The sequence below is a fragment of the Kogia breviceps genome, chromosome 12 (assembly GCF_026419965.1).
Source record: "Kogia breviceps isolate mKogBre1 chromosome 12, mKogBre1 haplotype 1, whole genome shotgun sequence".
Lineage (NCBI taxonomy): Eukaryota > Metazoa > Chordata > Mammalia > Artiodactyla > Physeteridae > Kogia > Kogia breviceps.
This window is the reverse complement of record NC_081321.1, coordinates 17856589-17883120: the sequence shown is the minus strand read 5'-3', so window position 1 is coordinate 17883120 and position 26532 is coordinate 17856589. Positions and strand designations below refer to the sequence as shown.

Sequence of the window (26532 nt, the reverse complement as noted above, 5' to 3'; positions counted from 1 at the left end):
GATATTACTCTTGTCTTTATCTTCTCGTAACTAAAACAATATATGTATTTTAGCTTAAAACATATACATATTGCTCTCAAACATTCAGTGGCTTTCTCTTGCCTACATATTAAGTTTAAACCGTTTTGCTTATATTTCACGATTTTCTGTAAGTTGAACTTAGCCTGCACCCAGTACTGTTTTGTCCTTCCCAAGGTTTGCACTCAATTAGGTCACTGTCCTGTTTACCACCTACTCTCTCACCTACTGTTCCACAGCATCGTCTCTGTTCCCTTCGCAGCAGCCAGGTCATTCCTGCTCCTGTGCCTGCCTTTAGATTGTGCTCCCTCCAGAATGCCACCTCTTTTATTATGCTCAGCTTAGCTACACCTCTATAAGGAAAGTATATCAGACTGCACTGGTTCATTTCCTTTTTTGTCATGCCTTTAACAGTGGCATATAGTTACATATAGTACACTTACATTCTCAATATTTCATGTGTACCAGTGTTGACTGAGGGAAGAAACTATGTTTATGCATTTTCTGTGTCCCCCACTGTACCTAGCACAGTCCAGAGTCTGTGGTAGGAGGTTAGCACGTAAATATTACCTAGTTCTTACTTGGTATAATTAATCCGTTAATAATTATAACTGTTACTTATTGATCAAGTGAGTGTTTTAGGCACAGTATGTGATGTATTTCTCACAGCAACCATGCAAGGTCAGTTTTATTTATGCCTGAATTTGCAGATTAAGGAATTGTGGTTCAGATTGGTCACCCAGGGTCACTAGCTCAGAGCTGGGGTTAGAATTGTGGTTTGCCTTCCTTTTAACTGTCCCTCTAAAAGTAGAAATGGTCCTTGAAGGAGCTTAAAATGCTGAAGAGACAAAGATGTAGTTTTATGGAACAGTTTGAGACAAAAGTGAGAGTTACTTATATGTATAGATAGATATATAGAAACATACTTATGAGCACATTAGCACCAAGACCCTAAGTAACCAATGAATAGATTCCAACCTAATTGTATGTGATTGTCTCCATTAAAAAAGAAAAAAAATCATTGTCTGAAGTAGGTGTAGGGATGGGGGAAGGGAAAGGGAATGAGAATGCAATATTTTAAGTAATATAAAGAATAGAAAACCTAATGCTCTGTGGGGTTGGGGAGTTTGGGAGATCAAACCAAACCCCTAACATAGCCGTTTCAAGATAAGGGTCAGATTATTCTTCAAGGTAAAAAAGTGTTATTCTGTTAGTCTGGTTAACATCATGCCCTGAGTGTTCTCCTTAATCTTCAGCTTTTTATGTTTAGGATCTCTCAACTTCTTTCTGATGTTAAGAACAACTTGACTGTTTTTCATAAAAGTACATTTATCATGATACACCTTATATTTGACTCCGGGTTTTCTCTACTATCCTTTAAAGAAAAATGTGAGCCAGTTTTTGTTTAAACATTTTTATTTATATATAGTTGCAAGTGACTATAATTATATATGTACATAATATGTAAATGAGTTCTGTAGTTCACAGGACGCTTGTTACTTCAGGTGGTTTTCCAGTCCCCACAGATGTCATGCCTCTTCCCGCTCAGCAAGGTCAGCCAGGGATTCTGAGATTATAGACCTCCCTCAGTACAGATCCCTGTATGATTCTTGATTCTGCTTTAAGAACATTTAATAAGTGAAATAAAATACTAATCATCTCTAGGCTTTCTTGTGTTACTATCAGTCGGCACACATCTTAATGGATAGACAAATGGATTTAATTTTTTGAAAGGTTGAATTAAAATAAGTCTCAGCAGCATTTAGTTTTTAAGTTGCCTACCCTTGATATATAACCAGGTATGAAAACCACTGTCAGCTTCTTTAAGTCTACTGAAAATTTGTTTTAACTTGTGAATGGCCAAATTAGGTGCCAGCAGTATTAAAATTCCTGGTTTATTTTACTTGAGCAGACCCAAAGTATGTTAGATTCTCTGAGACTTGAGGCCTTTTTATGCCTCTGTAATATAATGTAAATTTAAGGAACACATATATTTGACACAAATTAAAATGTATTGAAAATAGATCTTTCCTACTTCCAAACCTTGGCAAACTAGGAAGATCAGATGTATGTGGTGGGAAATGTAATGATCTGGAAATAGTGGAAAGTTAATCACAGTTGGGGAAAAGTGGGTCTATATATCGGCCCTTTGCATAGAGAAAGCCAAATATGAGGAAGGGGATATGCGAGATTAGGGGGAATGAAGTGCTACTTAATGTTAGCCATAATGAATGAGTAATAAGATTATGACTTTTTCATCATTAATTACTTTAACTCTCCGTGTTTTGTAAAAATACCAGTTACTAGTATACTGTTCTAGTAAAAATATGTATTTAAATGGACCCATATATTTTCCAAATTTATCTTCTTTTCTACTCAAAGGAATTTTTTAGGATAATTTAACTGAGGTAAACCTTAATTTCATATTTAAAAGGTTAAAATAATGCATTTATTTGAATGAAGGAAGAACATGTATGATTTTTTTTACCAACTCCTACCTTTAAATTCATTAAAGTGTTTGGGAACATATTTATACTTCTTTTTTTTTTTTTTTTTTTTTTTTTTTGTGGTACGCGGGCCTCTCACTGCTGTGGCCTCTCCCGTTGCGGAGCTCAGGCTCCGGACGCGCAGGCTCAGCGACCATGGCTCACGGGCCCAGCCGATCCGCGCATGCGGGATCCTACCCGGACCGGGGCACGAACCCGTGTCCCCTGCATCGGCAGGCGGACTCCCAACCACTGCGCCACCAGGGAAGCCCTATACTTCTATTTTCAATAGTAGTTCTAATACTTCTTTGGAAGTTGTGAATCTGTAGTGATTTATGTTTAAACATTTAATTACCTTTTATGAGTGACTGGTCCATCTATTTAATTATCTAATTAATACAAATAGTCAATATTTTGAAATAATTTTTTAATAATCAAATTCAAATTTTGAATAACTATTTTGTTCACATTTTTACTTTTAGCTACAGAGGTTTAAATATCCCATGTCATCTTTAGTAATTACGGAACAATTTTATATTTTGTGTATACTAAACCAGAAATATGTGTTGTTACCTTCTAGGAATAATAGGCACTGGAATCATTTTTAAAGACAAGGATATAATATACAATGTGAAATTTACAATATGTAATATAGTTATCCAGCCAGTATTTTAAAATACATACATTTTAAAATTCAGTACACTGGAAAAATTTTAATTTGCAAAGTGATGTCCTGGGTTATTGGTTATTTTCTTAATGGCTTCATAAACAGTTCAGGATGATGATGGAAGAAATTACTTTGTGACTTGCAGAATTTAAGACACAGGTTTTTAACCCATGTGTGGGAAATGCATCATTTCTGATACTTTGAAAACGGTACACTCCCACTCATCATATTTGACATCATATCCTTTTACTTTTTATGTAATCTATTAAAGACTTATGAATTAAATCTTATTCTTTCTGATTGACTGGGGTAAGAAATAACATAATTCTAATGCATGCAAAAAAAATTTGGGGGGTGGGACAGTCATTACTGATAGTATAAATATACTTCTCTGGTGTTTCTTTTGTCTGGAATGTATCTTGCATTAGTTGACGTAAAACAATAAGCTATAATTTTAAAAATAATGTTAATGTCCTGTTTTCATTTAGAACAAAGCATCTAGAAACTCTGAAAAATGTAAATGTATTTTCATGTATATAAATGCCAGTCTTCAGTTTTCATTATTTCGTTTATAGAGAGACCCCACTTATCAGAGTCTCTGGCTTATCCTGAGCAGTTTCAGCCTTTGAAATTTCCCTTTCAGAGAAAAACCAAGATAATCCAGAGAACTGTTTCACAGCACTTTTCCTTGAGAGCTTTTTTCTTTAACATCAGTCTTTTTATTTTGGAAGTCCTAGCTTTCATTGTAAAAGCCATCCATGAAATCTTAAGACAAATGAGAAATGAGAAATTGGGTTGTATTTTAAATATATATACACACATATATATGTGTGTATATCTATACATTTATTTATTAATATTTGTATATGTATATATAAATAATTGCTTCAATCAGATTTTCACAAACTGCTAAATGGAGATGAAAGTATTAATCTAAACATTTGATATGGCTATTTGAATCTAAAGCAACCTCCGTGTTTTAAGATACTACATGATATGGCTATCATCATCAAGTAAAATTTTCCCTTATTATTAAATTGATGAAGAGTTTTTATTGGTTATTTAATAAGAATTACTATGTGATGGCTTAGTCGAAGAGTGTGTGCTTTAGATAGTATTCCTTAAAACCCTAATCCTCAAGATTATCTCAAGTTTGTCTGTGTTTATATATCATGAAGTAAAGTGGCATTCTGGCAAGCATCCAGTTAACTTTTATCAACTGAGGTAGACTGACCCTATAATGTTCTTCAAATAGTCCCCTTCCATTCCCTCCCAGTGGCTTTTTTGTATTTCTACACAGCTAATAATCAGAAAAAATTGTTAGAGGTGCCCTTTTCAGCAAGTCAAAGAAAGGAAATATACAGGGCTTGAACCCATACGGATAGTAAGAAAATTACTTGGTGTATGAAGCTTCATTCTTTTGTAACACACCGTGTAAATTTTTAAATGGTTAAAATAAAGGTATTAACCATATAGTATGATATACTTTTCCTCCACTGATGTTGACAAAGAGTAAATGTGGATGGCTGTTACTTGTTTTCAGTCCCTGTATATACTGAAACTGAAATTCCTTATGTGTCGTATCTATCATTTCTCCCCTGAGAAGTAAGTCATGAAAGTTGAGGTGACAGTGTCTTTCTTTAAATATTCCAGGGCACAAACAAAAATACCCAATTGGAAAAATACCACATCTTATTATAGGTATTTTCTGAGAGGCGCATTTATTTTATTACTCAGTCCTTTTTTTTTTCTCTCTCCCTCCCTCTCTCTCTCCCTCTCTCTCTCTCTCTCTCTCTCTCTTTCTTCTGTAGCAGTTATATGCTGCCCAGCTAGCTGCAATGCAGGTATCTCCAGGAGGAAAGCTCCCAGGCATACCCCAAGGCAACCTTGGTGCTGCTGTATCTCCTACCAGCATTCACACAGACAAGAGCACAAACAGCCCACCACCCAAAAGCAAGGTACCCTTTTGAAGAAAATACATGTTTTGACATTTAGAGTGTACTTTTCATTCAGTGATATTTATTGAATATCTATTATGTGCCAGCAACTGGGCTGAACTCTAGATCTCCAAGGAAATAATAGTCTAGTAGGATCAGTAAGGAAGGTGTCCCTATAAATTTGCATACATACATTTCGTCACTCGTTTATTCAACAAACATGCATTTATAGTAGGAAATGTGAGTGACACAAATATTTGTAATATAGGTGTGGTGTCATCAAGAATTTTACAGTCTTATAAAATAGATACCCATCCTCTACGATACAAAGTCTTAGAAGGAGTTACAGATAAAATGCATTGGAAGTTATAATAGGACAAAGAGATTATTACCTTCAGTGAGAGATCTGGGAAAAGTTTCCTGAAGGGGCAACTGAAATAGACCTTAATATATGAGTATGATTAGTACCTACAGAAAATATTTTATATAAATATCAATAACTTATTATGAGGTATAGTATAGACACAATTTTCGATGTATTATTCAGCCAGTGAGATGATCATGTACAGACAGGAAGATAATACTAGTGTTAAAAGTAAGACTGTTTAGAAATAGTTCTGTTTTTAGAGCTAAGGAAACATTTCCTGAGAGAATGTAAAAAGGATCAGGAGAGTTTCAGGTAATTTGTTTCTTGGCTCAGAAGAAGAGAGAAGCAGAAAAATTAATTTGAATTTCTTTGTGATTTTTAAGATCTTACCTAGATGATAGTATATGCATATATTAAACTTTCTGTGGAAAAAGTAAAAAGAGTAACCATAAAATAATTTTTCCTGATGTTAATCAGGGAAATAATCACACATATTTTCTAACAATTAGAAAATATTAAGTAGAAAACTGATAACAGTTAATTTACCCCCAAAATAACACTGTTTTGTCTTTTGCTGAATTACCTAGAAAATTGCTTCTGCTCTTCATTTCATGAATTCATGTTGAAATGTCTAAAGAGTAATAGGCTAAGAATAGTCACAACGGTTGAAAAAATACACAGAGGGAAAAAAATTAGAAAGTATTGCAAAAGAAAAAAACAGTCCAAGAATTTTTTTACTCCTTCCGTAGTGTCCTGGCAGGTGCTTTTCACAGTCAGTGTGTTCATCCAGAGTAGAAATTGGGAAAGAGAAGAGATGGGTTGGGAAAGTGTCCTCCAGCCTCCATCTCCCCAAAACCTCCAAGTCTGTTTTTATATAGTAAGAGATAAATACATTTGGAATTGTAACTGAACCTGGACAAGGACCTTAGGCCTCACCAGCAACATGTGCAAATATATAGTGCAAAACATTGTACTTACTACTGTGATATTAGGAAACATGGATAAGCCACTGCTGTGTAATGGACCTTGCGTGTTCTGTGCTTGATGTATACCTAAAGCCTGGTCTGCTTTTCTTCATGATCACAGCAGAACATATGTTTTAAAAACTTGGTAATAATTATAACATTTATTAAATATAATTAAATTTTAAAGCAGTGATGTTTTGGTGTCTCCATGGACCAGCAGTTTCAATGTATTACATGTGCAGCTGACACTGAGGAAAATAAATAGCTCTCGCAGCATGGTCATTGTCACACACAAGTAACTCTGTGAGGCATCATTCTGGGTTTTTTCCCATGACTTATTAATGTGATCTCACATCATGTTTTATAATCATGCTTTACATTAGGATGTTTCATCTTATGATTTTATAGTATATAGTTCACTTGTAAAGAACTAATGGGTTTTTCCTGGTTCCTAGAATTACTTTTTATCGTTAATATCTTCTCCGCAAGTGACTTAACTCAGATAATCATGAAGCTTTTGATGTCAGTCAGCCTCATCCATTTATGCATCTGTTTATTTGTTCATTCATTCATTCATCCATTCAAATGTTTATTGAGCACTTGCTACAATACTTTCTTAGGTAACCATGGCAAATGTAAAAGTGACTGAAAGTTGGCCAAGATTAGGACATTGCTTTATGAGCTATATAGTTCCAGACATTCATAGAACTCCACAGACTGGATGCAGATTGATTATTTCAGTAATGTTAGAATTCTGCCATATTCTATGGTTTTAAACACCTCCGTTTATTTAGTACTAGTAAAAAAGTGGATTGTGTTTCTATAAGCTATGATTATACATAATTTTAAAAGTATATTTATAGTTTATCGCTAAATTTCACTTTTGGAAAATTAGCCTTCGTGAATTCTCTATCATGATAAAGTTTAAGAAAACCATGGATGTTGTATTTTTTCCCACCTACAATTATTATAAAATACATAAAAAGTTTAACCCAGAATAAAGTGCCTCTTTTTAAGAAACAGCCACGATTTAATAAAAATATGTCCTTTCTTTGCTCATTGTTCTCTAGCATACTGCCTACCCCCATCCTTATTGTCAGAAAAGATGTCTTCAATGTGCTTGGTGCTTTAGCTAAGCAGTAAAGTTTAGTGGGTTAAAAATAGCCAGACCAATAAATATTACTGTTGTCATTTTAATGAAGAACATAGCTAAAAAAATACAAGCAACAATAAATAAAGAGGTCCCATTTCAATACATGAATTTAGTTTCTTAGAGGCTGAAATTGACATTTATACATGGTATAATAAACATTTTGCCTTCACCAAGCCATTTTAGTTATATATCATTGTTATCATTTATTATTATATATATATTTTGAAACAATCAATTCTTAGTGTCCTGGAGGCATTTTCTGTGTGTTTTATTGGTGGATTTTCATGTCTGTCTTACTAGACAATAGAATTATTTTATTTAGCTTTGTGTTATCTGCCTACCTACCTGGCATAAGCCAAACTGATGATTTATGTTGAAAGTACCTTTACTGTACTTTCAATAGAAAAGTAGAATCATAAGCCACATCTAGGTGATGATGTAAGGAAAATGATCTTATTGACAGCTGTCAAAAATCAACCGTTTTCTCTGGGTTTTCTTGCCTGCCCTTCTTCCTAGATTTGCCTTTGACTCACAACTCCAGAGAAGGACACAAACAAAACCTATTTGCAATTTGCAAAAAATGGAAGGAGGGAATCAAAGGGAAGGGACTCCAAAAGACTGTAAAATTGTACAGCATGAGTCCTCTGATGCATGCTGTTTTCAATCTGCTGTGTGCCAGTTGGAGGCTTGAGGGGGTTGTGTGTGCACTAGAAAGGATAATGCTGAGAAATGATAGAGTGGCTGTGACCTCCAAGCTCAGCCTGGAAATCCAAGACATTGATTTCACTTAGCATTCCTGCTGAGAAATCTGGCGGAGTTCAGTTGTAATAAAAGAACAAGATTCTGTTCTAATGGTAATGGCGTATGACAGACATATCACTTTGTCTGTCCTCAGCACCAGAGAGAGGAGAATTGTAGAAAGGTCACCTGATCTTCCCGTGGTGTTGTACGAGTGCTGTACTGAGCTTTGAACTGCCACTTAGGAACATAATTATTTATAATATTAAATGATAAAGAAACCTTTAGAGGACTCACAGTGACCCTCTAAAAACTGCAGACAGGAAGTGTGTACCATAAACGTGAAAACACAAAAAGAAATCTGCTCTCTTCAAAATCTGCATTGGAGAACTTGGATAGCATTGCTGGTTGAATTATATGTCTTTAAACTTACTGTTTTGAACTGTTTTCATTAGTGCCTGACATATTGTCATTGCTTAACTTTTCCTTATTTTTTATGCCTTGATTATATTATGCACAGAGACAAGAATTTTTTTTATAATATATTTTGCCAAAGGTTGAAAAATTAAGGCTATCAGCAGGTTTTAAAAATTTCTCAGGTGTTACATAACATCTTTCTTAATACATGTACACTTGTCTCTTTAGCACTTATTTAATTTTTTTCCCCTCTGGATCCCACTCCAGGAGTAATTTTTTAATATTTAGTTCTTCAGGGATATTCTCCTAGCTCATGTGTATCCTCACAGCTGAGTTTATAGCTAAATATTTTTTTAATTTAATTTTTATTTTATATTGGGGTATAGTTGATTTACAATGTTGAGTTAGTTTCAGGGGTACAGCAAAGTGGTTCAGTTATACATATACATATATTCATTCCTTTTCAGATTCTTATCCCATATAAGTTATTATAGAATACTGAGTAGAGTTCCCTGTGCTATACAGTAGGTCCTTGTTGATTATCTATTTTATATACAGTAGTGTGTATATGTTAATCCCAAACTCCTCATTTACCACCCCATATAGCTAAATATTGATTTAAATAAAAAAACTTTGAACGTATGAAATCTTGAACTTATGTGTACAAGAGATCAAGTTTAAAGGAAATTTTAGAAATAATTCTATTTCTCATATTAAGGAAAATTATTTAAAGTCTTGTTTAGCAGTATTGGTCCTTGAATCTCATAGACAGTATTGCTGCTCTGAATCTGCTTCTGTTCCTTAACAAATGTTTAAATTGATTTGTTTATAGTTTAGCTTTCTGCCACAGAATGGACACAATTTATTCAGTGACTTTCATTTTTGCACCACATATTTCTTTAATGGTTTTCTGCATTGTTTGCTGCAATCTTTTAAAAAAAACTAAATAGCCCTTCTTTTGTGATAGTAATTGATCTCTTGATAATATTTGTTTGGTAAGAATAAATTATTTCTTTTAAAAATAACAGAATATCAGTCTTAAAATAGGTATCTTAGGAGGAGGAATATTTTTACTTGGTTTCACATACAACTCATGCAATTGTTGGTAACGAATAAGCTTATAATTTCCATGTTGTCAGGAAATCCTCCTATGTCATAGATGTGCTGACCATCTGAACTCCACATTTGGTGGCTATTGCACAAGTAGCCACCTCTTGGGAAAATTTTAAGTGCAACTTGTAAATACTATGAAACGTCTCTTGGTATTTGATGAAAACTTATATATTGCCTGCAGCTAACCAAGAGTAGTTAGATTGAAAAGCTGATGACAAGAGAGAATTCCTGGGTGCTTTTCTTTTAACCTTGCTCTGACCCTAGTCATACCCCTGGTCGCAGTTGTGTCTCTGTCAATGACAGGAGCACATAGATTGTCCAAATCAATTTTTTTTGTTCTTTTCAAATACTTCTGGCAGTGATGTTCCCATTTGCTCAGCAGTAGCACCTGGGAGTTAGGACAAGGAAAACAAATATTTTTCCAACAAGCCAGAAAAAGCCCTAGCCAGCTGACCAGACACAATCAGACACTTTCAGGGGCAATATCCTTATACATATTGTTTCGAATTCAGAAGCAAGAAGTGGAACTGTATTGTTTTATCTGATCCTCTTTCACAGACACAGAAATGAAGATCTTTTCTGCATTGGTAGCCAGGTGCTTGTGTTAGTAATGTCAGGAGTGCCATGACTCCTCTTAGGGCACCTATTTTTTGCTATAATGGTTCCAATCACATAGTTTCATGCTAGCAAGTAAGCATTTTATCAGTACACACTGATCCACAGGGTAGAATTTTATAGTTTAATACTATAAGTCACAAACTACGGTACATATACACACAAGATTACTTAGCACTGTATGTTGGGAGTATGAGAAATCAGAGGATAATCATGATTCATCTTAACTGAAAATTAGTTCTAACAGGAGATTTAGGAAATGAAGCTTTTTTGCTAACTTTGAGACAGTGTTCTGTAATGCCAGTTGGGGGTAAGGCTCACTACAAAAGTGCACAAAAAGCCTAACCACAACCAAGTCAAACCACCACCACAGGGCTTCCCTGGTGGCGCAGTGGTTGAGAGTCCGCCTGCCGATGCAGGGGACACGGGTTCGTGCCCCGGTCCGGGAGGATCCCACATGCCGCGGAGCGGCTGGGCCCGTGAGCCATGGCCGCTGAGACTGCGCGTCCGGAGCCTGTGCTCCGCGACAGGAGAGGCCACGATAGTGAGAGGCCCGCGTACCGCAAAAAAAAAAAAAAAAAAAACCACCACCACACTAACTATAAAAACACTATTTTTAATATTTGACAAAAACATCCTTTCAAGATAAAGCAAAAGACATCAAAGAGATTTCATAAGTTTGAAATGGACCAGGAAGTACTAAGGCCTCCACAGAGTAGTGAGTGCCATCAGGAAAAATTCAGAAAGCATTGCTCAACATAATCATAACTTCAGTTAATAGTTGCACATTTTATCTGGCCATATAAAATTTTTAGTAGTAGTAGTTGCTAGAGATGTGATTTCCGATATGTAAGAATTCCTAGAATACTACTATTTGACTTATTTTTAGAGCTTTTCAGGTCAAGATCTCAAATAATCATTACTCACTACACAGGGTCAGATCTGGTCTCCGAATATAGTATTTCTAAGTAATCCACAGTGCTTAAATAGCACTAATCAAAGAGGCGCTTCCATTCATCTATATATGTAAGGTCAAATAAAACCACGGATCCCTCCTGAAACTATTAGACCTGGTACTTTTGTAGATTTCATGTCTCCTAAAACTTCAGAACAGAACGGAATGTTAGCCTCAGTTAATTATAACCACATTTAAATTGGCCATTTTCTATTCTTATGCTTTAAACACTGTCTGGCATATCAATTAAATGCTAGAATCTCCCTAACACCTTGCTCCGTACAGCTGCTTCGTGCTTTGTTGAACAGCTATCGAGCGCCCCTCCTTCCCCCTGTATTTCAATATCTATGAAATAACAATTTTGTGAGCCTTTGAGATGTCATATGGATGTGTCATACTCAAGAGGTGAATTCATCTGAGAGGAATCACCCCATAGAGTTAAACTGTAAATGTGGCCCATTACCGTTATCGTCACTTCCTGTGTGGGACATGGTTACAGTGGGCATAACATAGTCGCCCTGTCATTTTCAATAAAATAGTTTTCTTTTTGTGGCCCCTTGTTGCTAAACTGAAATACGTTCAACGAAGTGTTATCAGCAGAACCCCTGTGACGAGGCTTCTCCTTTCCGTTTCATTTGTATTCAGTTGACAGGAGTCTCAAACAGCTATAGGTACTTAAACAGAGGCTTTTCTGAGCACAGTGGTTTTAAATGTCCAAGTAGGTCATTTGGTGATATATTCTTAAGACTCGGAAAGCGGGGCTGGGGGTGGGGGGAGGACATTTGTAACATAAAAACAATAAAAATTATAAAATAAAGAGACAGACTAGTTATAGTGTTGGCATTTTTTTTAAAGGCAAAATTTACAGAGGGATTTAGGTAATATCCTTTGAATTCAGCTGGCCTGGCCTGTGTTCCCGGATACACTGATTTTGTTTTGACACGAACCTGTTTGGAACACAGCAGCCAGCTCTGATGATCCATGTCAAAGCTTTTTAATAATGCAAACCATGGGGGAGACAAGAGGGTGTTGAGCATGTACAGAGACAGGAAGATCCACAGAATCCCATTTTTTAAGCGGAAGTTGCCCGCTAAAATAGGTCCCACACGATGCAGATTCACCATCCGAAAAGCTACATGTTGAAAGCATTTTAATGTTAAAACCAGGCAGTTAAAACCTAAACAGTGTGAGGAAGAAAAACAGAACAATGTGAAAGGATGTCCCTGTATGGCGGGGGGGGGGTCTAGTACAACGTCAATATACATCATGGCTAAATGTAAGTCATCAATACGTGAGACTGAGAGAGCGAAAGTGCACTTCTGTAGTTATCTTTCCTTTTAGGGAATCATTTATAATTTGGGCTTCCTAAAACATTCTTCAAGTCAATTAAAATCCTTTCTTTTCTATCCTAAATGATTGATCAGTGCCTCATTTGAGCTATTGATTATCGACCCCTTTTCACCCCTTTAGCCTTGACCTGTACTAGAAATGTTTGAATAGAGAATTGAGAGGTGAAACCATGGAGGACGACTCTAAACGTCAGGTTTGATTCATTTGAATACCTTCTGCTTAATCATTCTTTCCTATTCAAAAAATAGGAAGAATTTTAGTAGTCTAAATAGAGATGCCCCAAAAAGGATAGATTTGTTTTCTACATGACAGCAAATTATTAATGTCTTATTTAGATTGATGGAAAATAGAATATATGCATATTTATTTGTTCAGTTTTATCAATAGATCGTTCTCTAGACAGAACCAAGCATTCCACTAATATTTTTAAACACTATAAAATAGAGAGTAGAAAGAAAATAATACAGTAATTAAACAGATGTAAATTTGAGTCAAAAAAATAAAAAGATGTAACCTTCTAAGCTGAAGGCAGACAAGTTCAAAACCGAAAGTATTCAAAAGTTTTATTTATTTAACAAATTGTATGGGGTGTTTTGTTTATAGAATTATGGAAGCTTCAGTAAGAAGGAAACGCAGCAAGTATTCAGTCCAACACACAATAACTCAGTCATGAGGTTACTTTGCCTCTGCCTAGTCTGCTGCAATGACAGAAGGAGTCCACTACTCCATGAGGTGGCATTATTTTTATTTTTTTAACATCTTTATTGGAGTATAGTTGCTTTACAATGGTGTGTTAGTTTCTGCTTTGTAACAAAGAGAATCAGTTATACATATACATATGTTCCCATATGTCTTCCCTCTTGCGTCTCCCTCCCTCCCACCCTCTCTATCCCACCCCTCTAGGTGGTCACAAACCACCTAGCTGCTCTCCCTGTGGTATGCGGCTGCTTCCCACTAGCCATCTATTTTACGTTTGGTAGTGTATATATGTCCATGCCACCCTCTCACTTCATCACAGCTTACCCTTCCCCCTCCCCATATCCTCAAGTCCATTCTCTAGTAGGTCTGTGTCTTTATTCCCTTCTTGGAGGTGACATTATTTTATTCAGAGTAACTTAATGTCACAGTATTCTTATTTAAGTAGAACTGTAATCAACTTTCCAGGATTTCAAACTATGGTTTCACTGAATGACAACTGTATTTGTTAGTAAAATAATAGGAAACCCAACCCAAACTGGATTAAGCAAAAAGGAAATGTATTCAGTCACATTTTTAAAAATGTTATTCTGATTTCAGATGTGGTTTAATTAGGAGCCTAAACAGTATCACTTGGAATTGGTCTCTACCACTTAGCTCTGTTGTTTTCTCGTTCTTTAAAGGACTGTACCTTTTTAGTGTTCGCTAACACCCTATGCTTACATCTACCATTATTGATTCAACAAATATTAATGTATGCCTGTCATGTGCCAAATTCAGTTCAAGACAGAACTACAGCTACTGCAGCTATGAACAGGACACTGTGTCTTCTTTAGATTCTGCAGTCTAATGGGAAGTGATAAACTGTGAGCAATTAAACCGACAATTTCATATATTGGTAAGTGCTGTGAAGAAAGTAAGGGTAAAAGAGTGCCTAGGGACACGCAAGGGAATCTCCTTGAGACAGAGCTATAAGGGAAGCCCTCTCTGAGACTTCAGTCATGAATAGGAAAGTACCTGCAAAGGTCTGAGAAAAAGGTATTCCAAACAGGAGGAACAGCAGTTATAGAGACTGTAATATATGAGTGAGGTTGACAAATTCAAGGTTTAGAAAATAGGCCGGGGTAGCTGAAATGCAAAGAACATGAGGGAGAATAAGAAATGAAATTGAAAATGAGAAAGACCACATCAGGTAGGACTTTTTCATGTTAAGTTTTGAATTTTATTCTAATTGCATTCACTTTAAAAGAGAAATTATGTATTTTCCATTTGTCATACGACTTATTAAACTCTTGTAACTATCTATTCATTGTATTCTTTTCTTAGGGTATGGTGTCTTTCAGGCAAAGGAATTTTTTTCCTTTTATCTTTTGGACCAATTACTTAATATTTTAAGTGTTGCTACATTACTTCCCTAGAAACACTCTGGAATTTGAGTCCTAATGACACATTCTGGACCTTGCCATTGGAGAGACAAGACAATTTAATTCAACAAATTAATTGACAAGTTAATTGCTTATGATGTGTCTGTCAGAGTCCTAGGACTTAAGGATACTGTTGAACAGTGTAGATGGTTCTCTGCCCTCATGGAGCACAGTGTATGTGGTGAGGGATGTGGTGAAGGGATACAGACAGAAAAAGACAATCACATTAAAGCCTGTTAAGGGCAGGCAGCAAGTAAGCACCTGGAGTACGGACTTAGCCGACACTCTTCACCTGGAGTACGGATTTAGCCGACACTATTCACCTGGAGTACGGATTTAGCCTACACTATTTCCTGGGTTTTCTTTAGATTCACTTACTTTATCAGGTTTTTTTCATTAGTAATAGATGAAAACACACACAATTGATAGTACCTGATACCACCTATAGGAAGCAAATTGCAAGGTTGAGTTGTTGGAGTGATATTTTGGTACTAACACCTAAGTATTGGTTTTTAAAAGTCATCTCAAAAAATCATAATTGCTATATGCTAGTGTTGATAAGAGTTTTAAAATTCTTATTTTACTTGATCTCTTTTGTGAGTAGGTTTACAAGTCACATGAGAAAACAGACCCTAATTTCTAATCAGATTTTTACTTTTGACATTTGTTTTTTTTAATTTTTGATTTTTACCCAAAACTTTATAACCCAGTGTGATTCCAGTGAACCTGCCAAGTGCAACAGACTTTTAGCTATCTTTAAAAAAAAAAAAAAATCAGTGAAAAATGTGCTACAGCCTTAAAACAGTTACAACAGGGCAGTTTTAAAATTATGAAGAGCATTATTTTCATCATTGGGATAAACTTGCTTTGAGAGGACAACATTCTTTCAAAATCAGCCACACATTCTCTCTCTTACTGTCTGTCTGTCTCTCCCTGTCTCCTTTCCTCCATCTCTCTCTCCCTCCCTCTCCTCCCCTCCTCCCTTCTCCCTTCCTCCAGTTACAAGCTTTATTGAAGTCACACTTTTTGTCATATAAACATGCAATGCCACCCACTTAAAAAAAGCTTTTATAAAGTTTATGTAAAAGTTCTATAATGTGATTATTTTCTTGTTAAAACTCATTATATGATTTATTTAAGCATGTACATTCACAAGGCACTTAAAATCCTATTTATTTTACTTATATTGAGTTTATATACAAAGTTCTAATGTATCTATTTTGTTGTATTATATTCCATGAAGAAGGATTCCTTTTTAGTTATTCCTCTTTTCACATTTTCTCATGCACACACAATATGGTAGTGGCATTAATTGCACAAAGTTAAGGAGAAAGAGAGACTATTTTAATCCAGAGATGTCCAAAAAGCTATAGAATAGTGAACTCCATCATCATTCTTGCAGTTTCTCATTTCTTCTAATAATCAACTAAAGAACGCAGTCATTCTTAATTATAGTTTTTTGAACAAATACTAGAAAAAAAATGTGTAACTTGATTAGTATTAAATGTGGGGGAAAAAAATGCCTTCATCATATGCACAGTGAGTGGTGTAATTCACAGTCAATGTGAATTATTGTCTAGAGCAGGGGTCCCCAAATCCCGTGCTGCGGACTGGTGTCAATCTGCGGCCTGTTGGGAACCGGGCCGCACAGCAGGAGGTGAGCTGCGGGAGAGCTAGTGAAGCCTCATCTGCAGCTCCCCATCGTGCCCCATCACTCGCATTACCGTCTAAACCATCCCCCCAACCCCTGTCCGTGGAAAAATTGTCTTCCATGAGACTGGTCCCCGGTGCCAAAAAGGTTGGGGACCGCTGGTCTAGAGTCTACTTAATATGATCAGAGGAACTTGCAAGCATACATTCCTTATCTCACATATCTTCAAGTTGGAGAACAGGGGGGTACAGAATAGGATTCAAAATATAGAACAGCTCTTGGTGTTTTTTTTTTTTTTTGAAATAGGGAATAATCTTAGAATTCTCTTATTTTACTTGAAAATAGATTTGAAATTTTTTCTATACTGAAATCAGAATTTTGCTCACGAAAATTTTAATCATAAATATTAAATTTGAAAAGTACATTCTTAATGGCTTAGAATATTGAATATTGCTAAGAACTTGTTTAATAGAGTGCTTCTTGGGAGGCAGCATGTCTAAAAATGCAAGTGTCTAAATATGAAAAGTTAGCAGTTTTCCTTAACTTGAATCACGTACTTAGGTGTCCTCAGGTTCTCAAGGGAAGAATGTACCCCTTTCCTAGTCCTGGACCTCCTTGTAGATAATATAATTGGATGCTTCTTAGAATTCTAGCCCCCGCCCTTTATGAGCTGCAGGACTTACAATTGCAATATCCCACAGCTTTTAGCACGCGTACTTCCACCTATGGACTAGCTGATTCCATAGGGTGACTTTTACAGAACCCAACCATTCATCCTTTATGATTTTGGTTTTTCAAAAGAATACAGATGAAAAAAAAAAAAGAATAAGGATGATATCTCTAAATTTAGAGAAAAATGAAGACCAGAATTCTTACTTTACAGGTTTTACATTACCAAAATAATATGAAAGAAAAAATAGTATACTTAAATAGAAAAAAAAGTATATTCCCCCAAATTGTTTGCCAATACCAGAAAAGACTAAAAACCTTACATTTTCATAAAACCACAAAATATTTTTTATTAAAGCTCTGTTAGATTTCTTTGCAAGACCAGTTATCAGTACTGAGATTCCATATGAGACTTTCATTTAAATTGGGCCTTTCAATAACCAAAGAATCTTATTTTTTCTAGTTTATTATATAATTTGAGCTATTATGGTTTGTTGTGCAATTTTGATGACTTTTGGCAGTGTAGATATTTCATAATAGGAGAAAAAGAAATTGAGACCAAAAATAGAAAGGATGAAGTACTGCAAAAAATTTTCTCTTGTGGTATTTCCAGTAGTACTTAAAATAACATAAGGAAAAAATGCTGTTGTGAAGTATGTACAAAAGCATTATGACAGCAGTAGGAATGTCCTTAAATAGGTACAGATTTTTGTTTTCTATACTTCTCCATGCAACTCTTTTGAGGATCAAAGTTTCATTTTAAGTCTGCGGGAGCTCAATATTCAGGTCAACCCTATATAAATACAGGGCAAGACAAAAATTTTGGGTCAAGTGATGGAATTTTTAGCACCGGTTTTCATGCAGATAGTGCTGTCATTTATCTAAAAAATGATGGTTCTGATCCAATTTTAAGAGAACCTCTGGGTAGTTTTTGTTTGATTTGGTTTTGCTTGTCTTTTTCTATTAGCATACACAGAGTTGCAGTGAGCTGGAATTCTGATCTGTTGTATCTGGGACCATAATTTATGGACTTGCAACAAACTAAATGAAGGAAAGATCAATTCCATCAGATTAATCATATTACAAGCACTTTCTTTACCCATTGAATTTTAAGTGGCTACCCCATAATATGCAGTCGATAAATGTTTACTAGATTAAATGTTTATATTATACTACTCAATCTTAATATGAATTGAAACCTTAGTTATCACTATCTGTGATATAGTCTTCACTATATGTCTATTTTTGCAATTAAATATATTAATACAACATTATCTAAGATCATGTATCTGTACACATTTTTTGTTATTATTTCAGTCACATATTCTTAGCTATTGTCAGGTGAACTTTTGGGCCTTTGGTGTAACCAAGTTATGTTCTAGAATTCTGGGCATCTTAAATAAAACATTAAGGAATTTAATGAGACAAAAAGAAATATTTTTAAAAGTTTTAAAAAATATTCTTTCAAAATATATTTTGAAATGAATTCTCTTTTTAAAAACAAGAGCCACTTAGAATGCACAGTTAATAAAATATGATTTATCCTAAATGAGATATCTTCTAGTGGGAAAATAGGAATAAGAATGTCTTCCTTCGGAAAGAGATATATCAATAGACTTCACATTTTGCTTGAAACAGTGCTATATGTTTGTTCACTGGTTTATATAATTTTTAAAATATCGTGTAATGACTATGTTATTCATAGGTGAAGCTTCTTAGAGTCACTTTTAGAAGATGTCAATACTGAGGTTTGTTCAATAAACACCTTTTTAGCACCTATAATACACTGGACACTGGTAGAATAAAAAAGAACAATAATTAACACTGTACAGTGTAATGGGGAAGGCAGCAAATAAACTAACAATTAAAATACTGTGGGCTAAGTACTAATCAAAGAATAATCTGGAGAAAAGGAAAAAAGTTTTCAACACAACCTGGGGAGAAATAGGAAGATAAGGAAAGGCTTCCAGAAGATGTGCCATTTACATGGTTTTTGAAGGAAAATGAAACAACCTGTGCAAAGATGTGTAGGAATGAAAGAGTAGAGTGTGGGAGTTCATCTGAATTTTAAAGAAATAAATAAGGTTTACAGTAATGCATCTCTAGAACTTTGGGAGTGAACTTAAGAAGAATGAAAATGTAAAGATAAAAATGTCTAAAAGAGGAAGTCTAACCATCTTCCCTTGGCATTCTCTAATCTAGCCCCACTTGCCTCACTAGCCTAAGTTATTCTACTTTTCTCCCAATCCCAGCAATTTGTGCTCCAAATGGAATCACTTCCTCATGTATCAGGTTATCTCACCTCTTTTTGCCTATGTTTATGCCACTCTACCTCTCTGGAATGCTTTTGCCCTCTTCATTCCACTTTTCCCTCTTGCCTGGCACCAACTCATAAGATCTATCTCCACTGTCACCTCTATGTGGAATTGGCTATTCCATCATACGTGACCACACTACATAGACACGTACTCCTTGTATAGCATCACAGCACCTGTATAACTGCACTTTCCTTCCCTTGTATAACTCTGAGTCCCTTGACGGTAGGGAGTATATCTTATTCATCCTTAGCATCCGGTGTAATGCTTGACATATGATCATTGCTCTAGTTCTGTGAAAAGAATAAACAAACAAACAAATAAGCAAGCCATCTGTGAAAGTAAGCCAAGATACTATGTTCAAAAATATGACTGAGTTTGGGACCCCTTACATGGAAGCATCAAAGATCCTGGGCTTGAGGATAATCTCAATGCAGCGTGAGTGGAATACAGTTGTACCTAAGAAAAGTAAAACAGTGCTGTTGTACTATGTGGAAAGACCATATGCACAGAAAGGTTACGGAACCTAAAAGTAAGGTTTGTCATTGTTTATCCTGTCAGTCTAGTTGAGATACACTGGATTTAGGAAATATGAGTGTTCTGATCATTTGAGAGACATCGTATGTAATGAAGCATACATAATTTAACAGTCCTTACTATGGTCTGAGTGAAGTACAGTCATCCCTTGGTATCCACGGGGGATTAGTTCCAGGACCCCCTTGGATACCGAAATCCACGGATGTTCGAGCTCCCTATGTAAAGTGGTGTAGTACAGTTGGCCCTCTGTATCAGCCGCAGTTGGTTGAGTCTGTGGATGTGGAACCCAGGGATACGGAGGGCCAACTATACTCACTACTTCTTTGATCCCTGATTCTGATAGTGAAATTTGCATTTCGAGGTATCTTGAAATTAAAAGAAGAATACCTTAAAAAATTCAGCAAGCGCTTCCCTGGTGACGCAGTGGTTGAGAATCTGCCTGCTAATGCAGGGGACACGGGTTCGAGCCCTGAGCTGGGAGGATCCCACATGCTGCGGAGGAGCTGGGCCCGTGAGCCACAACTACTGAGCCTGCGCGTCTGGAGCCTGTGCTCTGCAACAAGAGAGGCCGCGATAGTGAGAGGCCTGCGCACCGCGATGAAGAGTGGCCCCCGCTTGCCACAACTAGAGAAAGCCCTCGCGCAGAAACGAAGACCCAACAGAGCTAAAATAAATAATTAATAAACTCCTACTCCCAACACCTTAAAAAAAAATTCAGCAATATTTTGGTCAGGTCTAAATTAATTAATTGACATTCTGACTTATACATTAGCCTCATGAGTTTGTTTACCATGAGTACATCTTCAAGTGAATGGCCTCCCTTACGTATGTTGTTGACAGATTAAGAGCGCACAGAAATGAAAGGCATAGGCTTATACTAATATAAGCTACTTTTGTTATATTGTTTAACTGGCAGTTCAAGTAAAGGCTTAGGAGGGAAATTTTTTAAAATGTTTCTCTCTTACTTTTGTAAGATTATCTTTCTCTGCTTCTCTTTTGGGCCAATCAATCTAGCTCAAGTATGGCAGAGAAATATTTCACCTATACATACATTTGCTTATATTATATATAAACATTATTGATATTATATATATAAACATATATGTATTCCATTCTTTACTACAGTAATCAAGAATGCAGATTCATTTTATTTGGCAATCTAATGACCCAAAGCAACATTCAAAATAAAGTCGAATCTAAGGTAAATGCACTCATTCTTTCTCCTTAGTTCAGTTTAAAAGATATCATCAAAACTCTTATGTAATGATACCATTACAATTGCTATATAAAATCTTTCATGCCATCCAGACTGTGGAATGTATTATTCTTTTAATGTTATGGGTTGGGAAAAATTAAACATGAGGCATTACAGCTGAGTTTCACTACGCATTATTTTAATTGACTATTTCTTAAATGAATATCTGATAAATCAATCTTGCAATTCCTCATGCTTCGCGACATGCTTAACTCAATACAGACACTTAAGAATCATTATGCTGTGAGAGCCTTAATATAAATTTGAGATCATTATAGTTAAAATCAGACTCTTACCTGATGCTCAATTCTAAGCCTTTTCATCTTTATTGAATTTTCTTTGGACTATACCTTCAATTTAATATTATAACAATGATAGGCAGAATATATAATCAAGCTAAGCATCTTCAATATGTTGAGAAAAAATTATTTTGTCTCCAGGGTGCAACATAAAAACTGGCCTTAACTGCCATTCTATATAAATAATCCTCACCCCTTAGAATTTTTTAAAGACGTCAGTTCCCCCCTGGTCACTGCCATGAAGACAAAGAATGCCTCAATGACTCTATCAAGATTATCATTAAAATAAAAGGATATTTGAAGACATCAGCTATAAATCACTATAGAATGGCCTGTGGGTAACCTTTGACACAACTCATTTGAAATAAACCTGGGATGGATTCATAGCCATTGGTCAGGCCATTAGGTGGGCTAAAGGTCTTTTCCATCCTCTCCTTCATTTCTTGTAATATTAGTTCCTCTCTAAATGGGCAGCATTTGGATATATATAAATTGACATATGTTTTATGTTGAAATAAAATCAGTCCACTTAAATAATAGTGTTGAGGATGTTTATGGCATTTACTTGAAATATGTACTCTTTTGATGTATAATTTAGATACATGAATACATTTGGAATTTACTTGTAGCTATTTCGTTAAAATATTTCATGATTTGATATTATAAATTTTTTGCAAGGGCCCGGATTAATATTGCCCAAATTGAGCTCTTAATGGTCCCTATCATAATGAGGTATAAAAATCTTTTCAGAATTAAGAAGAAACTGCAAGATTTCAGTTATTAGTCTGATTTTTCAAAGAAATTATTGCTTAACGATTTTTTCTTTGTTGGCGTTTAGATAAGAAAGAGGCAGCTCTGAAAAGTTGCCTAGACTTATGGCCCAGTGACGTGGGTTTGAGTCCGAAGCTTAGTAAAGTTATGACTTTTGGCAAATCTTTGAATATCTCTAAATTCAGTTTCTTTATCTGTGAAGTGAGATTGATAATATCTCACATTCTTGCTGTGAGACTTAAAGTAAGACAAAATATCTGAGGATGCTTTTGTAACTTGTAAAGTTTCAATGTCTGGGAGTAAATTGAATAGTATTAGAAAATCAGCATTTAAAATGAACAGATATAAAAGTATTCAAATTATTTTAAACAGTATATGGATTACTAAGCTTACTAAATGTACTTCTATATATTTTATGATATTTAATTTACTCTCCCCAAGTATTTATGTAACAATAGTGTACAGAATTATTAGCATTTATTTCTTCTTTAGAAACTAGCTCCCTTTTTTTATATAAATTTATTTATGTATATATTTATTTCTGGCTGCATTGGGTCTTCATTGCTGCATGCAGGCTTTCTCTAGTTGCGGCAAGCCGGGGCTACTCTTCGTTGCGGTGCACAGGCTTCTCATTGCGGTGGCTTCTTCTCTTGTTGTGGAGCACAGGCTCTAGGTGCACAGGCTTCAGTAGTTGTAGTTCACGGCCTCAGTAGTTGTGGCGAGTGGGCTCTAGAGTGCAGGCTCAGTAGTTGTGGTGCACAGGCTTAGTTGCTCCACGGCACGTGGGATCTTCCCGGACCAGGGCTCGAACCCGTGTCCCCTGCATTGGCAAGTGGATTCTTAACCACTGAGCCACCAGGGAAGTTCCGAAACTAGCTCTCTTGATGACAAAATTGCTTTATAAAGTCAGCATTTCTTTTGGAGTGGGGAGAAGTTCCCAGGTAAAAATTGCATAATTTTTGTATTTCATTAGGCATATACCATGCCTTTTGTTTTATTCACTCTCTAATAGGTTAATTAGGAGAAAAGGAAAAAGGAAAAAGATACTTTGTCAGTCACAATTAGAAAGTAATTGCTTTTGATGAATATCTCAGGGAAGGGAAAATAATCTTTATTTCTGGTGATAATCATCTCATCCCAAATAGCAAATTTTATAGGACTAAATGTTCTAGGAGCTCATGCCCTTGACACCTTTCTGTGTTTTCAAACTCTTCAGAAAAAGAGGTGTCAGGATCAACAGAATAAGGAAATTATAACCTTTTGAAAAAGTTCTGAAAATTGCATTTAAATTAAATATCTAAGATCCAAAATCCAAATCCCAGTCCTAGACTAGTGAATCAACCACATTTGTGACAAAGTTTGGTCTAAATAATCTGGACTAAATAAAATACAGGTTTTTTTCAGAAGAATTTCTTTCATGACACTCTTTTAGATTAATCACAATCATATTTCTTTAAATTTAGTTGGCCTTTAAACAACATGGGTTTGAACTGCATGGGTCCACTTACGCAAAGGTTTTTTTCAACAAATATATTGGAAAGTTTTTTGGAGATTTGTGACAATTTGAAAAAACTCGCAGACAAACTGCATAGCCTAGAAATACTGAAGAAATTAAGAAAAAGGTATGTCATGAATGCATACAAATATATGTAGATATACATATCACATTACAAAATATGTGTTAATCAACTGTTTATGTTATCTGTAAGGCTTCCAGTCAACAGTAGGCTGTTAGTAGTTAAGTTTGGGGGGAGTCAAAAGTTATACTCAGATTTTCGACTGTGCAAGGGGGTCACTGCCTCAAACCCCGAAGTTGTTCAAGAGTTAACTAACTGTATTACAATTTTCTAGCAGCTTCCATAGCCTTAAACTGTTGTGTCGTTTAGTGTCTATATATTGCTTCACCAACTGGAATATAAATTCCTTCTCCCCCATGACTAGCACAGTTGGGAATAATTTCTAAAAAGATGCTTGTGGAACAAATTAAAGAATAAACCTATCACATGAGAGAAAAAAAAAAAAAAAGACCAGGGCAAATAGGACAACTCTTCTAAATCTATATTCAGAAAGGAAGATCACTAATACTGCTCTTAATCTGACGGGTGAAAATTGCTCTGGGTTAAGATAAGTGGGAGTGAGAGAAATGAGTTTTGCATTTATGTTTTATTTTTACTTATCTTTGAACTTTTAATCCTTTGTTTTCAATGACTGCCCCTTGTTCTCTGCAATGAATGGAGTGAAAAAGAGTTGTAGTTTGGATGTACTGACCTAGTAAAGTTTCAGGTCAAATTAATAGGAAGGGGCTACCCTCGTGGCGCAGTGGTTAAGAATCCGCCTGCCAATGCAGGGACACGGGTTCAAGCCTTGGTCCGGGAAGATCCCACATGCCGCGGAGCAACTAAGCCTGTTCACCACAACTACTGATCCTGTGCTCCAGAGCCCGCGAGCCACAACTACTGAGCCTGCACACCCCAGCTACTGAAGCCCTCGTGCCTAGAGCCCGTGCTCCGCCACAAGAGAAGCCACCGCAGTGAGAAGCCCGTGCACCGCAACAAAGAGTTGTGCCCCCGCGCAACAACGAAGACCCAACATAGACATACATACGTACATAAAATTTTAAAAAAAAATAATAGGAAGCCTGTCACTAAGAAGTTCCTAACAATGGCTCTGTTAGGTGACATCTCTGAGTAGAAGTCAGTGAGTCCCAGAGATGTGAAGGCTTCAACCCTAAGGGCAAAAAGAAAAGGGAGCAAAGTTCTGAAGACTGGGAAGAACCCTGAAATTCAAGTGGTGGGAATTCACTTGAAGAGACTCAAATATGGAGGGATACCTTATGGTGGTGCATATGCTCCTAGTTTGTTATTCACTAGTCAAAATGACATTTGCATTGTATGTAGATGTAAGAATTTTTAAAATACTTTATGAAAGAAAGAATTTATCAAGAGTTAGTCAGTGATTAAACTTAACTGTCTATGTAATTATATATTAGTTAATATTTAGCATTTTTTCTATTCAAAGTATATGTGGGTAATAAAAGACAATTAATATACTAATGCCTACCCTCAAGAAAGTTGTACTGTAAAGAGCGGGAGTACTCAGCTAATCCGTAAAGATCCCTTTAAAGAGTAAAGTCTTCTTAAACTATTTAAAATCTGATTATTTTGCCATCAGCAATTCAGGAAAACAACTAATGCAATAAAATGAAATACAGTGGGATGATTGTTAAAGTCACCAATAATAGGGTGCTGCCTTAGTCTTCCCTAACCTTCTTGCTTTATGTTTCATTCACTGTCAAATCCATTGCACACACACACATACTCATATGCACAGACACACATGTGTACGTCCATCCTTCCCCAGAGTTCTGTACCTTAGACGATTTGGCCCTTTCTCAAGTCTCCCAAAAATACACCAATATAGTGGTTAACTCATAACTGTATTAGACATGAAACAGTCAGAGTGGGGTCACCAGACTGTTGGGGGTTTGTGCCCGTTAGAACCTATATGTGCATGTGGGGGAACTGGAAATGAGGACTTGGATTTAATTAGTTAGAGTTAGTATTAAATGACTTATGTATGACTGTGCCTTCTATTTCTTCTCCTTTTTTCTCCTGGGTTGGCTATTTAAAGATGATCTACGGGGAGGGGAAAAGGTGGGGTGGGACGAGGTGAGAGAGTGGCATGGACATATACACACTACCAAATGTAAAATAGATAGCTAGTGGGAAGCAGCTGCATCGCACAGGGAGATCAGCTCGTGCTTTGTGACCACCTGGAGGGGTGGGAGGGAGACGCAAGAGGGAGGGGATATGGGGATATGTGTATATATATATATGGCTGATTCACTTTGTTATACAGCAGAAGCTAATGCACCATTGTAGAGCAATTATACTCCAATAAAGATGCTGAAAAAAAATTTTTTTTAATAAGTAAATAAAGATGATCTATCTGCTTATAACCAGACCAAACTTTTCCCACGATCTCGAAAAATTTCAATCCCTAAAAGATTGAATCCCCAGATATTTTTTAAGGAATTTTTTTTAGCCCTCTCAGTATTCCAAATATTCTCTTTTGTTTTGTTGCAAGATCAACTCATTCTTTTCACAGTTTTATGAGTGTTTCCTCCCCCTGAAT

At 35.9% G+C, this 26532-nt stretch overlaps 1 protein-coding gene across 25 annotated transcripts in view; it reads left to right on the top strand.

The window, feature by feature from the left end:
- Window positions 1-26532, top strand: part of SOX5 (SRY-box transcription factor 5) — a 1010478-nt gene that overhangs the window by 924057 nt on the left and 59889 nt on the right. For 21 of the 25 annotated variants that reach the window (XM_067008877.1, XM_059082188.2, XM_067008883.1 and 18 more), the window contains one exon: window positions 4983-5129. The exons of the other annotated variants lie outside the window; for them this stretch is intronic. In XM_067008877.1, the coding sequence (XP_066864978.1) occupies window positions 4983-5129 (147 nt within the window). The remainder of the gene's footprint in view (window positions 1-4982; window positions 5130-26532) is intronic. 25 annotated transcript variants of the gene reach the window in all.